The sequence below is a fragment of the Tupaia chinensis genome, unplaced genomic scaffold (genome assembly GCF_000334495.1).
Source record: "Tupaia chinensis unplaced genomic scaffold, TupChi_1.0 Scaffold000477_1, whole genome shotgun sequence".
In the NCBI taxonomy this organism is placed as follows: domain Eukaryota; kingdom Metazoa; phylum Chordata; class Mammalia; order Scandentia; family Tupaiidae; genus Tupaia; species Tupaia belangeri.
The window spans coordinates 4,088,824-4,101,097 of NW_006159986.1; the positions used below are offsets into that span (position 1 = coordinate 4,088,824).

The following is a 12,274-nucleotide window of genomic DNA, read 5'->3' on the forward strand; positions in this document are numbered from 1 at the left end:
GGAAAGCGAGAAATCCCCCCCCCCCGGGGGGGGATGGCCATGCCCCCATCCCTTCTCCATTCTCCTCTCAGGATCTTGGGCACACATGCACATGCGCCGGGCGTGAGTTTAAGCCACCAGGTCTGGGACTCGAACTGTGGTCGACTACATGGGAGTTCAACAACACAGCCATTATGCCAACTGCTGGTCCCAGAGTTAAATAAATTTTAAACAAGAAAAAAGGCTTCTGTTGATTTCAGATCTGTGGATAATAACTTCTAAGCAGTATGTTTTTATTCTACATTAATGTGGAGTTTTTTTAAATTATTTTATTTAACTTTATTTATTTACTTAAATTTGAGGGACAGAGCAAGAGTGAGAGAGCGAGAAAGAGAGAGACAGAAAATGAGAAAGCAAGCCACCAGGTTCAGGACACGAACCACAGTCAGTCATGTGTTAGTCCAAGGCCCTTAACCTCCAGGACCCTGCCAGCTCTTCCCCATTAGTGTTAAATAAACTATATCAGATACCACTTGTGCCATAACTCATAACTTTTTGCCATAGATATCTCAGTGCTTCCACCCCAAAGCTGAGTCCACAGCTCCTGCTTAGGGTAGCATATATGCAAGACAGCCCACAGTCCCCAGGTAGCGTGAGTTGACATGACACCAGGGGCCCAAAGAGACAGAAGCTAGATTAATTAGTTCAGGAGCAGAAAAACAGAAAAGCTAGAACTCAGATTTTAAAAGAAAATTAGATCAAAGTAGGAACTGTGAACATTCTGTCTATATAACATTTCTAAGTAAAGTTCTGCTCACTAAATCTTACAAAAATGTAGAAGATGGCAGTGGGTACCTACCAGGGGTGAAAGACCTACTGTAGGCAGACGAGCTTGGGAGCTCAAAGACCAATCCTTCCTTGAATTTATTTTGAAAAAAAAAAAAGTATAAATATCATGTCCAGGGATAAGTGTAACTTTTTCTAAAAATGGTCATTATTTGTACATGTACTTATAAAAATTTTAGGCTTTAGGGACCAGCAGTTAGTGTAATAGCTATGTCAATGGACTCCCATGTAGTTGACCGTGGTTCGAGTCCCGGACCCGGTGGCTTAAACCACACCAGGCACATGTGCGTATCTGTCCAAGATTCCAAGAGGAGAATGGAGGAGAAGGGACTGTGGGGGGGCCATCCCACCAGGTGGTGATTTCTCACTTTCTGTCTCTCTGTTTCTCTCTGTCTTTCTGGCGAGCGCATGCGCCCTATAGCAAAAACCTCTCAAAAAAAAAAAAAATTTCAGGCTTTAAACAACTAGAAGTTTCTGCAGTTTATAACAGGCATAGCAGAACACTTTTATTTTTTATTTGGAAGCTAATATAAGTAGTTATGAAACTATAATTTTGGGGAACCAGCAGTTAGCATAATGGCTATGTCACTGGACTCCCACGCAGTCGACTGCAGTTCGAGTCCCGGACCCAGTGGCTTAAACTCACGCATGTGTGTATGTGCGTGCCCAAGATCCTGAGAGGAGAATGGAGTAGAAGGGATTGCGGCGTGACTATCCACCCTGGGGGGTGATTTCTCACTTTCTGTCTCTCTGTCTGTCTCTGTCTGGCAAGCGCACACACCCTATAGCAAAAACCTCTCCAAAAAAAAAGCTGTGGCTACAAACTTGGGTTTTTCCTTTCAAATCCTTAGAGAGACATCTCCCCAGTAGCTACATTAAAAAAAACAAACAAACAAACAAACAAAAAACTATAATATTGGTTTTCAGTTATATATTTTCTGTTCTTCTACCTAAAATTTATCAATTGTTTCTGGGCTTGCTACCTTTCTTTTTAACGTCATGGGGTCTGGACTTCCAGAGGATTTTGTTTTTATCCTAGTTTTGGTTACTTGTATGCTCAGATCACTTCCAGGCCTCAGGGTTTTTTTTTTGTTTTTTGTTTTGTTTTTGTTTTGTTTTGTTTTATAGAGAGAGAGAGAGATTTTTGCTATAGGAGCACATGTACTCACTAGAGAGACAGAGAGAGAAAGAAAGACAAAAAACAAAAAATCACCACTGTGGGGGGATGGCCACACCGCAGCCCCTTCTCCTCCATTCTCCTCTCAGGATTTTGGACACACATGCATACATGCCCAGTGTGAAGGTGAAGCCAACAGGTCCAGGACTCAAAATGTGGTTGACTACATGGGAGTCCAGCAACTTAACTACTATGTCATCTGCTAGTCCCCAGGCCTCAGTTTTATAAGTCTAAAAATTACAATACTGCATAGACTGAAATTAGGTCCGGACCAGCGGATGGCATAATGGCTACATCGCTGGACTCCCATGTAGTTGACAGTGGTTTGAATCCCAGATTCAGTGGTTTAAACTCACATTGGGCGCCTGTGTGCGTGCATGTCCAAGATCCCAAGAGAATGGAGAAGAAGGGATTGTAGCATGGCCATCTCCCTTGGGGGGTGATGTCTTTGGTGAGCACATGCACCCTATAGCAAAAACCTCTCCAAAAAAAGAAAAAGAAAAAAAAAGAAGAAGAAAAGATCTGAGACCTTTGAAATTTCTGTTTCTGATTTTCAGTAAGATTCCAATGATATAGAAGAATAGGCTGCTCTTTTCAAACAAGAGTATAATCTATTAACAAGCACAAAAGCTAAACTTTAAAATTAAAAAAGTAGGGACCAGCGGGTAGCATGGTAGTTAAGGCGCTGGACACTCCCACATGGCTGACCGGGGTTCGAGTCCTGGACCTGGTGGCTTGCTTTCTCACTTCCTCTCTCTCTCTCACTCTCACCCTCTGTCTCTCTCTGGTCAAATTAAAAAAAATCAATGAATGAATAAATAAAAAATAAAATAATTATTAAAAAAAAGAAGTAATGACTTGAAGAAAGATATTGTCAGAAACCAAAATTAGAAAGTTTGAAACCAATCTTCACAAAATTAAAAAGTTAAAATTAAAATGTGTTTTAATTATCACATTGGCAAGAATTAAACTATCAGGTATGGAAAGAATTAGCTTTTTTTTTTTTGGAGAGGTTTTTGCTACAGGGCAAGTGCACTCGCCAGAAAGACAGAGAGAGACAGAGAGACAGAAAGCGAGAAATCACCCTCCAGGGGGGATGGCCATGCCGCAATTCCTTCTTCTCCATTCTCCTCTCGGGATCTTGGGCACACAAGCATGCACACGCGCCTGGTGTGAGTTTAAGCCACCGGGTCCGGGACTTGAACCGCGGTCGACTACATGGGAATCCAGCAACATAGCCATTACGACCAGAGATGGGCCCAGAATTAGCATTTTTAAAAAAGAATTTTTCATTTAAGTTCATTGTATTTATTTATTTATTTTAATTTGACCAGAGATGGGGAGAGAGATGGAAAGTGAGACCACAAGCCACCAGGTCCAGGACTCGAACCGTGGCTGGCCATGTGGGAGTCCAGCACCCTTAACCACCACACAACCTGTGGGCCCTAAGAATTAATATTTTATGCCTTGTAAATTAGTATTACCTTTTAAGAGTATAAGTTACTATTATCAAGTCAAGTTCCAAATATTCTGGGTTTGGATCCAGAACTTCCATTTTTGGAAGTTAATCAGGAACAAAGAGATAGACCCACAAATTATTTGTAGTATTTTTAAAACTGCTTTCAAATGTTAATAAATGAGTAACGGATACATCTGTAAAATTCAATATTCTGTGGCAGTTAAAAAGACTGAGTTTCTGGGGCCAGCAGGTGGTGTGGTGGTTAAGGCCACATGGCCGTCCACAGTTCAAGTCCTGGACCTGGTGGCTTACCTTCTCACTTTCCCTCTTTCTTTCTCTCTGGTCAAATTAAAACAAATAAGTGAATAAATAAAATTAAGCAAATAATCATTTTAAAATAAAAAAGACTGAGATTCTAATAGAAAAATGCCAACTTTGCTAAGTGAAAGAAACAAATTATGTATAATATCCAAAATGTTTGATGTTAATATGTATAGGAAAAGAGTATGCTGCAAACCAGCTTACAGTATCAGAGTTGACAAGTGTTATTTTCTGCATTAAGTATGTCTACTGTGGCTAGATTTTTTTGAAGCATTATGTGCTCATTTTCATGAAAAACTATTTAAAATAAAAAAATAAATAAAAACTGTTTCTCCACAACCTGGACTATCTGAGCAGCCTGTTAAAGCATCCACATTCCACTCTTGCAAACTATGCTTCAACTCAATTCAAAAAATGTTTACTGAGAACACAGTATATGCCGAGGCCTTGTGGTAAGCAGTCCAGCACAGAAGAGTAAGACGTGAACCTTACCCTCAAGTATATTTGTATGTGTTCATAACATAATATAACATGGCGAGGTAATAACAACATGCAGAAAGACACCTAAGCTAGGATTTGAAAGATAAGTGGTAAGAAAATGGGGCAAAAGGATGTAGGGGGAAAGGAGAGAGTATTCAGATAGGGAGGACAGGGAGCTAGCAGAAGATACTTAAGGAATTACAAGTAGCTTGATAGAACTGGAAACAAAGAACAAAGGGAATCAGTACAAAGAGAGGCAAGAGTCAGATTATGAAGAGCTTTTTATAAAAAAAGGTATTAGGGTTTTATCCTGCAGATAAACGTAAGCGAGTAAAGAGTTTTACAGAAGATGGTGTAATGGCTAAGTTTTACAGTTGGTGTAATGGCTATATTGCTGGATTCCCATGTAGTTGACCATAGTTCAAGTCCCGGACCCAGTGGCTTAAACTCAAGCCTGGTGTGTGTGCGTGCATGCCCAAGATCCCGAGAGGAGAACGGAGAAGGGATTGTGGAGTGGCCATCCCCACTGGGGGGTAATTTCTTGCTTTCTCTCTGTCTTTCTCTGTCTTTCTGGCGAATGCTTGAGCCAAAACCTCAAAAAAAAAAAAAAAAAAAAAAAAAAAAACTAAAAAGGGGGAGCAGGTCGGCAGGTGGCATGGTGAGAAATCACCCCCAGAGGGGATGGTCACACCACAACCCCTTTTCCCCTTTTTGGGATTTTGGGAACACATGCATACGCACCCAGTGTGAGTTTATACCAGGTCTGAGACTTGAACCACATTAGACTACAGGGGAGTCGAGCAACATCAACGTTACACCATCTGCTGGTCCCTCCATTACCTAATTTTATTTATTTATTTATTACCAGAGGTTACATGCACTCACTCAAGAGAGACAGAGAGAGAGGAGAAAAAACATCCCCTCAATAGAGTGTGGTCAAGCTGTAATCCCTTCTCTATTTGTACATGGATTTGGGGTACATGTGCCCATTTTCCAAGCTGCTGGGTCCAGGACTTAAACCATGTAGTCAGTCAGTCATGTGGGATCTAGTTTCCTTAACCACTAGGCCATGGGCTAGCCCACCAACACCTAATTTTATACCATTTTCATCACTCTCCACAAAATTCCATACCCATTAGCAAGCACTCACTCTCCACTTCTTGCAGCCCTGCAAAAGATATTAATTTCTTAAATATCTCAATATATGTTGCCAAACTATTTTCAAGAAAGATTATTCAACTGATTTCCTGTCAACCATATCACTACTTTGTCATATTTTCCTAAGAATTAAATATATATTTTTAAAAATAATTATTTATTTAATTCCATTTGTTATTATTATTTTTAATTTGACCAGAGAGAGACAGAGAGAGAAAGGGAAAGGGAGAAAGCAAGCCACCAGGTCTGGGACTCGTACATTGGTTGGCCTGTAGGAATCCAGTGCCCCCACCCACTATGCCACCTGCCGGCCCCTATTTTTACAAACTTAATAGGCAGAAATTAATAACTCACTGCCATTTACTACTAGTAAGGTGAAACTATTTTCATTCTTGTTATTTATTTTTCTCTGTGTAAACTGTTCCACTGCTTTGTCAGCAGCTAAAATCCAATTAAATTATCAGTCTAAATATTCCTTGAAATAATCTGGTGTCCAAAAAGATTATGAGAAATTCCATGCTCCAAACAATCTTTTTGTGGTTGACTATTCCATGGATCCTCATTATTAACACAAGTAAGTGAAGAGATTTTATAATCATAAATAATGCATACACATCTATTTTCAATCAGAGGAGATATTATTTCTAGGTTTCTTTGATATAATAAAGCTTATCTTGGTGGCACTTCAGAACCAAGCGTCCCATCCTACAGGGACAGAAAGGCTACTATTGCACAACACTTGTGATTGTGTGACTAATGAGCTAGTCTAGCCACTGGTAAACTAAAAAAAAAGAAAAGAAATTAACCTAACCTATATCATGGAATGACAGTTGTTACCTGCACAAAAGCAGAAATGAGGGCCCAGCTTCAATGGCATAAGCCAAGATGCTTTACTCCCATAAACCACATGGGAAACCTGGGTTTAATTCTAGATCCAACTGAAAGGCCCAGAAGGGTGGCATGTGCACCTGCAACCCCAGCAACCCAGAAGGCTACAGCAGGAAGATTCCAAGTTGAGCTCCTGGCTGGCCTGAGCAACAAAGTAAGATCTTGTCTTAAAGAGTAAGGCACATTGGCAAATGCCTGCTAGTGCCAGCTGGGAGGCTGAGTGAGGCAAAAGAATCAAGACATAGCAAGATCCTCCCTAAAATGAAAAAAATGAACATGAAATGGGGCCAACAGGTGGCTGGTGTGGTGGCATGGTGGTTAAGGACACTGGATTACCACATGGCCAACTAAAGTTCAAGTCCTGACCTGGCAGTTTTTCTTTCTCTCTAACTCTCTTTCTCACTCACTCTCCCTCACTCTGTCCCTCTCTGGTTAAATTTAAGAGAAAAACAGAGAAAGAGAAAAAGAACAAGAAAGAGAAAGAAAGAAACGAAAGAAGGAAGGAAATTAAATAATTCTTTTAAAAAAATCAGAAATGAAACCAGTTAGCTGCTCATGATCAATGGGAGAGAATGTATTCAACCTTCAAATTAGGACAGATAAAAACTAAAGACAAAGAGAGGCAAAGTAAACCAGGCATCCTCAGAAGTCTTGTTGGATAACAAAATAAGAACCCTCCAAAGAATATCATCAAAACCATTTTTGCTCTATAGATTTCATCTGAAATTTGATGTGTAAATTTTGTTTTTACAGAACAAATGTCTGTACTTAGAACAGACCCTCCCTTCTACTTCTTGCTCCTTACTATTTTCTTTCTTCTTCTTTTTTATTTTAAAAGAGATTTTTTACCTTAGGGCATGTGCACTTGCTGGAGAGAGATAGACACTGAAAGGGAAAGTGAGAAATCATCCCCCAGGGGGATGGCCACACAGCAATCCCTTCTCCTCCATTCTCCTCCCAGGATCTTGGGAACGCATGCACACATGCCCCATGTTAGTTTCAAGTCACCAGGTCCAAGACTCAAACCATGGTCGGCCATGTGGAAGTCCAACTAAATAAACAAAGGCCATCTGCTGGTCCCACTACTTTTTTTTTTTTTCTTATTCAAATTCTAATCTTTTAAATTGTGCTATACTCTTAAATACTTCTCAAGTAATTTTTTAACTTAGAGTGTTTTGAGGGGAAGAGAATACACTTTTTTTTCATTTGTGAAAACAACAGATTCTACAGTAATAAACCCAGGAATATATATGATATGGTTAACTCAAACTAGTGACTATAAAAGTAGATCCCAATAGAGATTTCAATAGCAATCAGTTTGTGGATTGCTCTAAATCAGTATCCCTAGTTCAAAGACCACCTAGCGGGGCCAGTAGGTGGCATGGTGATTAAGGCACTGGATTCCCACATGGCTGACAGTGGTTCAAGTCCTGGACCTGGTGGCTTGCTTTCTCACTTTCTATCTCTTTGTCTCTCTCTATGGTGAGCATAAGTGCCCTATGGCAAATTTAAATAATAATAATGATAAAATTAAATAATTCTTAAAGCAACAACAGTAAAAAAAGACCACCTAGAACCACAAAATGTTGGGACCAGCAGTTAGCGTAGTGGCTATGTCGCTGAACTCCCATGTAGTAGACCTCAGTTCGAGTCCCGGACCCGGTGGCTTAAACTCACACCAGGCGCATGTGCGTGCATGCCCAAGATCCCAAGAGGAGAATGGAGGAGAAGGGATTGCAGCGTGGCCATCCCCCCTGGGGTGTGATTTCTCTCTGTCTATTCTCTGTCTCTCTGGCGAGTGCACACGTCCTATAACAAAAACCTCTCCAAAAAAAAAAAAAAGAACCACAAAATGTTCAAACTGGAAAGGAGTTTAGCAGGCATGTAGCCCTTCTTGAACCATGTCCTTTGTGGAGTGAGGGAGAGGGAGGTTGGAGTTCACATCCATTTCTAGGGCCCACTTAACCTCCCCCATCTCCTACAGTGAGTCAAACCAAAAAGTTACTCAAACCTGTTCTTTTCTGAGCCTTTCAGGATACATTCCTGACTCTCTCATATTCTTTCCTCAAATCACTCATTTACTGGCGGGGCTGAGGCTAATAAAAATACAAGCTATTAGAAGGGAAGGCCTGACATTTCTGTTATCCTAGAGATGATAACAAATCGGTGACCAGAAGTAATCTAAACTGGAAGATCTCTGATATGGCCACCATAGTTTCTCTGGAACCTGAAAAAGAAAAAAAGAGTGAAGGCCTTGAAATACTACAGTGACAAGGTATCGACATCGAGCTCTTTTATTTTCTTTTCAGATGTTAAGAGGGACATATTCACAGGTACAGAAAAACTGTGACTGACAATGCAACACCCAGAAAGCTAAGAGCTACCTACCTGAATTTTGATGATTTTTTAGTACTTCTCGAAATGCACAAAAACCTTTCAGTTAATGGTGTGTCATTATTCAAAAGAAATAATGAAAGAAAAATATTTCAGATTTGATTTTTCTGATCTGAACTAATGATCCTCTCGTCCCTGTCCTCAACATTTCAAATGTCTGAGAGCAAATAGTCGCTCTTGGACATTACTAAGTGAAACGGCAGCGCTCATACTCAGGATTACTGGAACATCAAGGCTAAATTTCATTTTAAATCTCAACTGTCTTCCAAAGAAGGTCATTTCCCCACTAATTCTGTGAACCCCAATGCCACACTACCCATCTCTGGGACCTTAACACTATCTGTACCTTTCACAAGTCCTCGCCATAAATGGCACACACTCAACTGTTATTTCGGCCTCAAGGATCACACCCTCATTTTGCTATCTCCCTCTCCCACCTTCCTAGAATGTGATGGGAATGTAACAAACATAACTGTGTTCTAGACACCCAGTAGGCAAGCCACCAGGAAATGCCAGAGATAAAGACCAATCACCACAATGCTTTTACAGACCCAGAGTACAAAAGGGGTCCTGAGGGAAATTCTAAACAGTGTATTAGCAAACCTAAGTAAACACTGTTGGGGGCCAGCAAATTAAAGCTAACATAATACTGAAAGATGCCAGTCAGAGTAGCTCCTTACAGTGCAGCCCCCAACTCCGTACCTCGCTTCAGTACTACCAGGCAAAGGCACCTGAAACGTCCTCTCCTTGAAAATAACATATTAATACATGCTACCAATTCATGTGCACGAATGAAGCTTGGCTTAAAATTCACACATGCCCCAGTTCAAAGGTATTGCTTCCCCTGCCCCATCCTCCAGTCATACTCTGGCACGAACTGGCTTAATAAGGAACAACCTTCTTCCTCGGGGTATTCTGGGGGGAATGAAATTCTGACTGGATAAACACTCCTCAATGAGGCTGCTTATAGGGTTTCTGACAGTAATAGGAGGGAAGTTGGCAGGTATCTAGGGGTAAGGGAGATGAAAAATAAGTGAAGAATGTGGTAGGAAAAGCTTATGTTTATTACAGACACTGGAAGCAAGGAATGCCAGAGAAAGCTGTGACACCTAACCTGGGCCTCCTTCACACTGAGAGAGAGGAGTAACTTAATAGCTGAACCTGTGTCTTTAGTCAACGAACTTGGATTTACTGGTTCTAATACAGCTCACTGAAAAATCTCTCAAACAAGGGACCACCAGATGGCATAATGGTTACATTGCTGAACTCCCACACAGTCGACCACAGTTCAAGTCCCGGACCTGGAGGGCTCAACACTCACACCAGGTGCATGGGCACATGTGTTCAAGAAAGATCCCATGAGAAGAATGGAGAAGGAACTATGGCATGGCCATCCTCCTGGGAGGTGATTTCTCACTTTCCATCTCACTGTCTCCACGAGTGGATGAACTCTATAGCAAAAACCTAAAAAATAGAATATATAGAGGCCAGCAGATGGTGTACTGGTTACATGCTGGACTCCAACATGGTCAACTGCTGTTAGATTCCCAAACCCAGTGACTTAAAAATCACACTGGGTGGGACCAGCACTTGGTGTAATGGCTATGTTGCTGGACTCCCATGTAGTCAACCACGGTTCGAATCCTGAACCCGGTGGCTTAAACTCACGCCAGGCGCGTGTGCATGCATTCCCAAGATCCCAAGAGGAGAATGGGGGAGAAGGGATTACTGCATAGCCATCCCCCCTGGGGGTTATTTCTTGCTTTCTGTCTCTGTCTCTCTCTTTCTGGCAAGCACATACGCCCTATAGCAAAAATCTTTCCAAAAAAGAAAAAAAAATAATAATCACATTGGGCATATGCGTATGTGAACTCAGAAACCCAAGGGGAGAATAGAGAAGGGATTGTGGGGAGGTGACTTCTCATTTTCCTCTCTCTCTCTCTTAATCTCTGTATCTCTCTGGCATTTGCACACACCCTATGGCACAAACCTAAAATAAAATAAAAGGAACTTTAAGTAAGCTATTTTTAGGGGAAAAAACCCCCACAAACTTTGTTTAAATTTTATCCAAAAGTCTTATTTCATTCAGCTGTAGAAGCCCCCCATGTGTCAATTCCCTTGGAATTTGATGGTTAACACTTCCCTAGTTATGAATAAATCTAAACTATGCTTGGTAGATCTATGAAGACCAAAGTCCACTTTAGGTGATGACAACTGAGTGGAGCAGTTCCATTTCCATTTTCACAGAGCATGACACATACGGATACTTAAAAGCATATTTATAGTGCTACTTTTCCAGCTCAGGAAAACACACACACACTATTAGACATCCTCAATTTCTTTGCCTATAAACCATAACTAAGGATGCTTCTCTAATTCCTTGCGACAGGGAGGAGCTGCAATCCTAAGTGGCTTTGAAACAGGTGAAATCTCACTATCACGACTTCATAACTGTTCTTTAAAAGCTTATAATTTTCTTTTATGTGCAGCTCACACTGCAGATCAGACTTCACACACTTCCTTACTGACAGAGAAGGTATCTAACATGCCAATTCATACGAATCGATCAAGCTTGTTTTCTTATCACACCTCTTCAAGGCCTCACACCTCTGTTCCAACAATAAACACTAAAATCTCTGGAAAGTTTTCAAACCACACTTGAGCAGACAAGAGAAGAGAGGTAATGGCCTTAAAGAGACACTGCTCTCCCTCACTGCGAGCTGCTCAAGACGTTCCCAGAAGCGGGTGGAGGCCCCAGGAAGAACCGGGGTGCCAAAGCCTGGAGGCGGGATGGAGTGGAAGGAGGGGAGGCTGAATTAGGTACAAGGAGTCATTGCAGCGAAGAAAACAGGGCAGGCGAGAGATAGAGCCCCAAGAAACCTGACGAAATCTACGCCTCGGAGGCGTTCCGAGGGTTCGGTTCTCTCACCAGAAAGCCGCGTTCAGCCCCAGGCACCACAGGGCGCTCCTGGCTGGCCGCTCCCACACCAGGGCTGCCTGGACCCGGCTCAGCAGAGGCTCGTAAGGCCCCAGCACCTCCACCAGGGCCCCTCTATAGCAAAAACCTAAAAAATAGAATATATAGAGGCCAGCAGATGGTGTACTGGTTACATGCTGGACTCCAACATGGTCAACTGCTGTTAGATTCCCAAACCCAGTGACTTAAAAATCACACTGGGTGGGACCAGCACTTGGTGTAATGGCTATGTTGCTGGACTCCCATGTAGTCAACCACGGTTCGAATCCTGAACCCGGTGGCTTAAACTCACGCCAGGCGCGTGTGCATGCATTCCCAAGATCCCAAGAGGAGAATGGGGGAGAAGGGATTACTGCATAGCCATCCCCCCTGGGGGTTATTTCTTGCTTTCTGTCTCTGTCTCTCTCTTTCTGGCAAGCACATACGCCCTATAGCAAAAATCTTTCCAAAAAAGAAAAAAAAATAATAATCACATTGGGCATATGCGTATGTGAACTCAGAAACCCAAGGGGAGAATAGAGAAGGGATTGTGGGGAGGTGACTTCTCATTTTCCTCTCTCTCTCTCTTAATCTCTGTATCTCTCTGGCATTTGCA

General features: G+C 41.8%; 1 protein-coding gene across 1 annotated transcript in view; it reads right to left on the reverse strand.

Annotated features, from left to right (window-relative positions):
- The window catches only part of RETREG3 (reticulophagy regulator family member 3), a gene marked incomplete at its 5' end in the record, with an annotated part of 30,667 nt that extends 18,915 nt beyond the window's left edge, over positions 1–11,752 (reverse strand). The window contains 1 exon segment of the mRNA XM_014590695.2: positions 11,632–11,752. Coding sequence (XP_014446181.1) covers positions 11,632–11,752 — 121 coding nt within the window.
- Between the last annotated feature and the right edge of the window lie 522 nt (positions 11,753–12,274).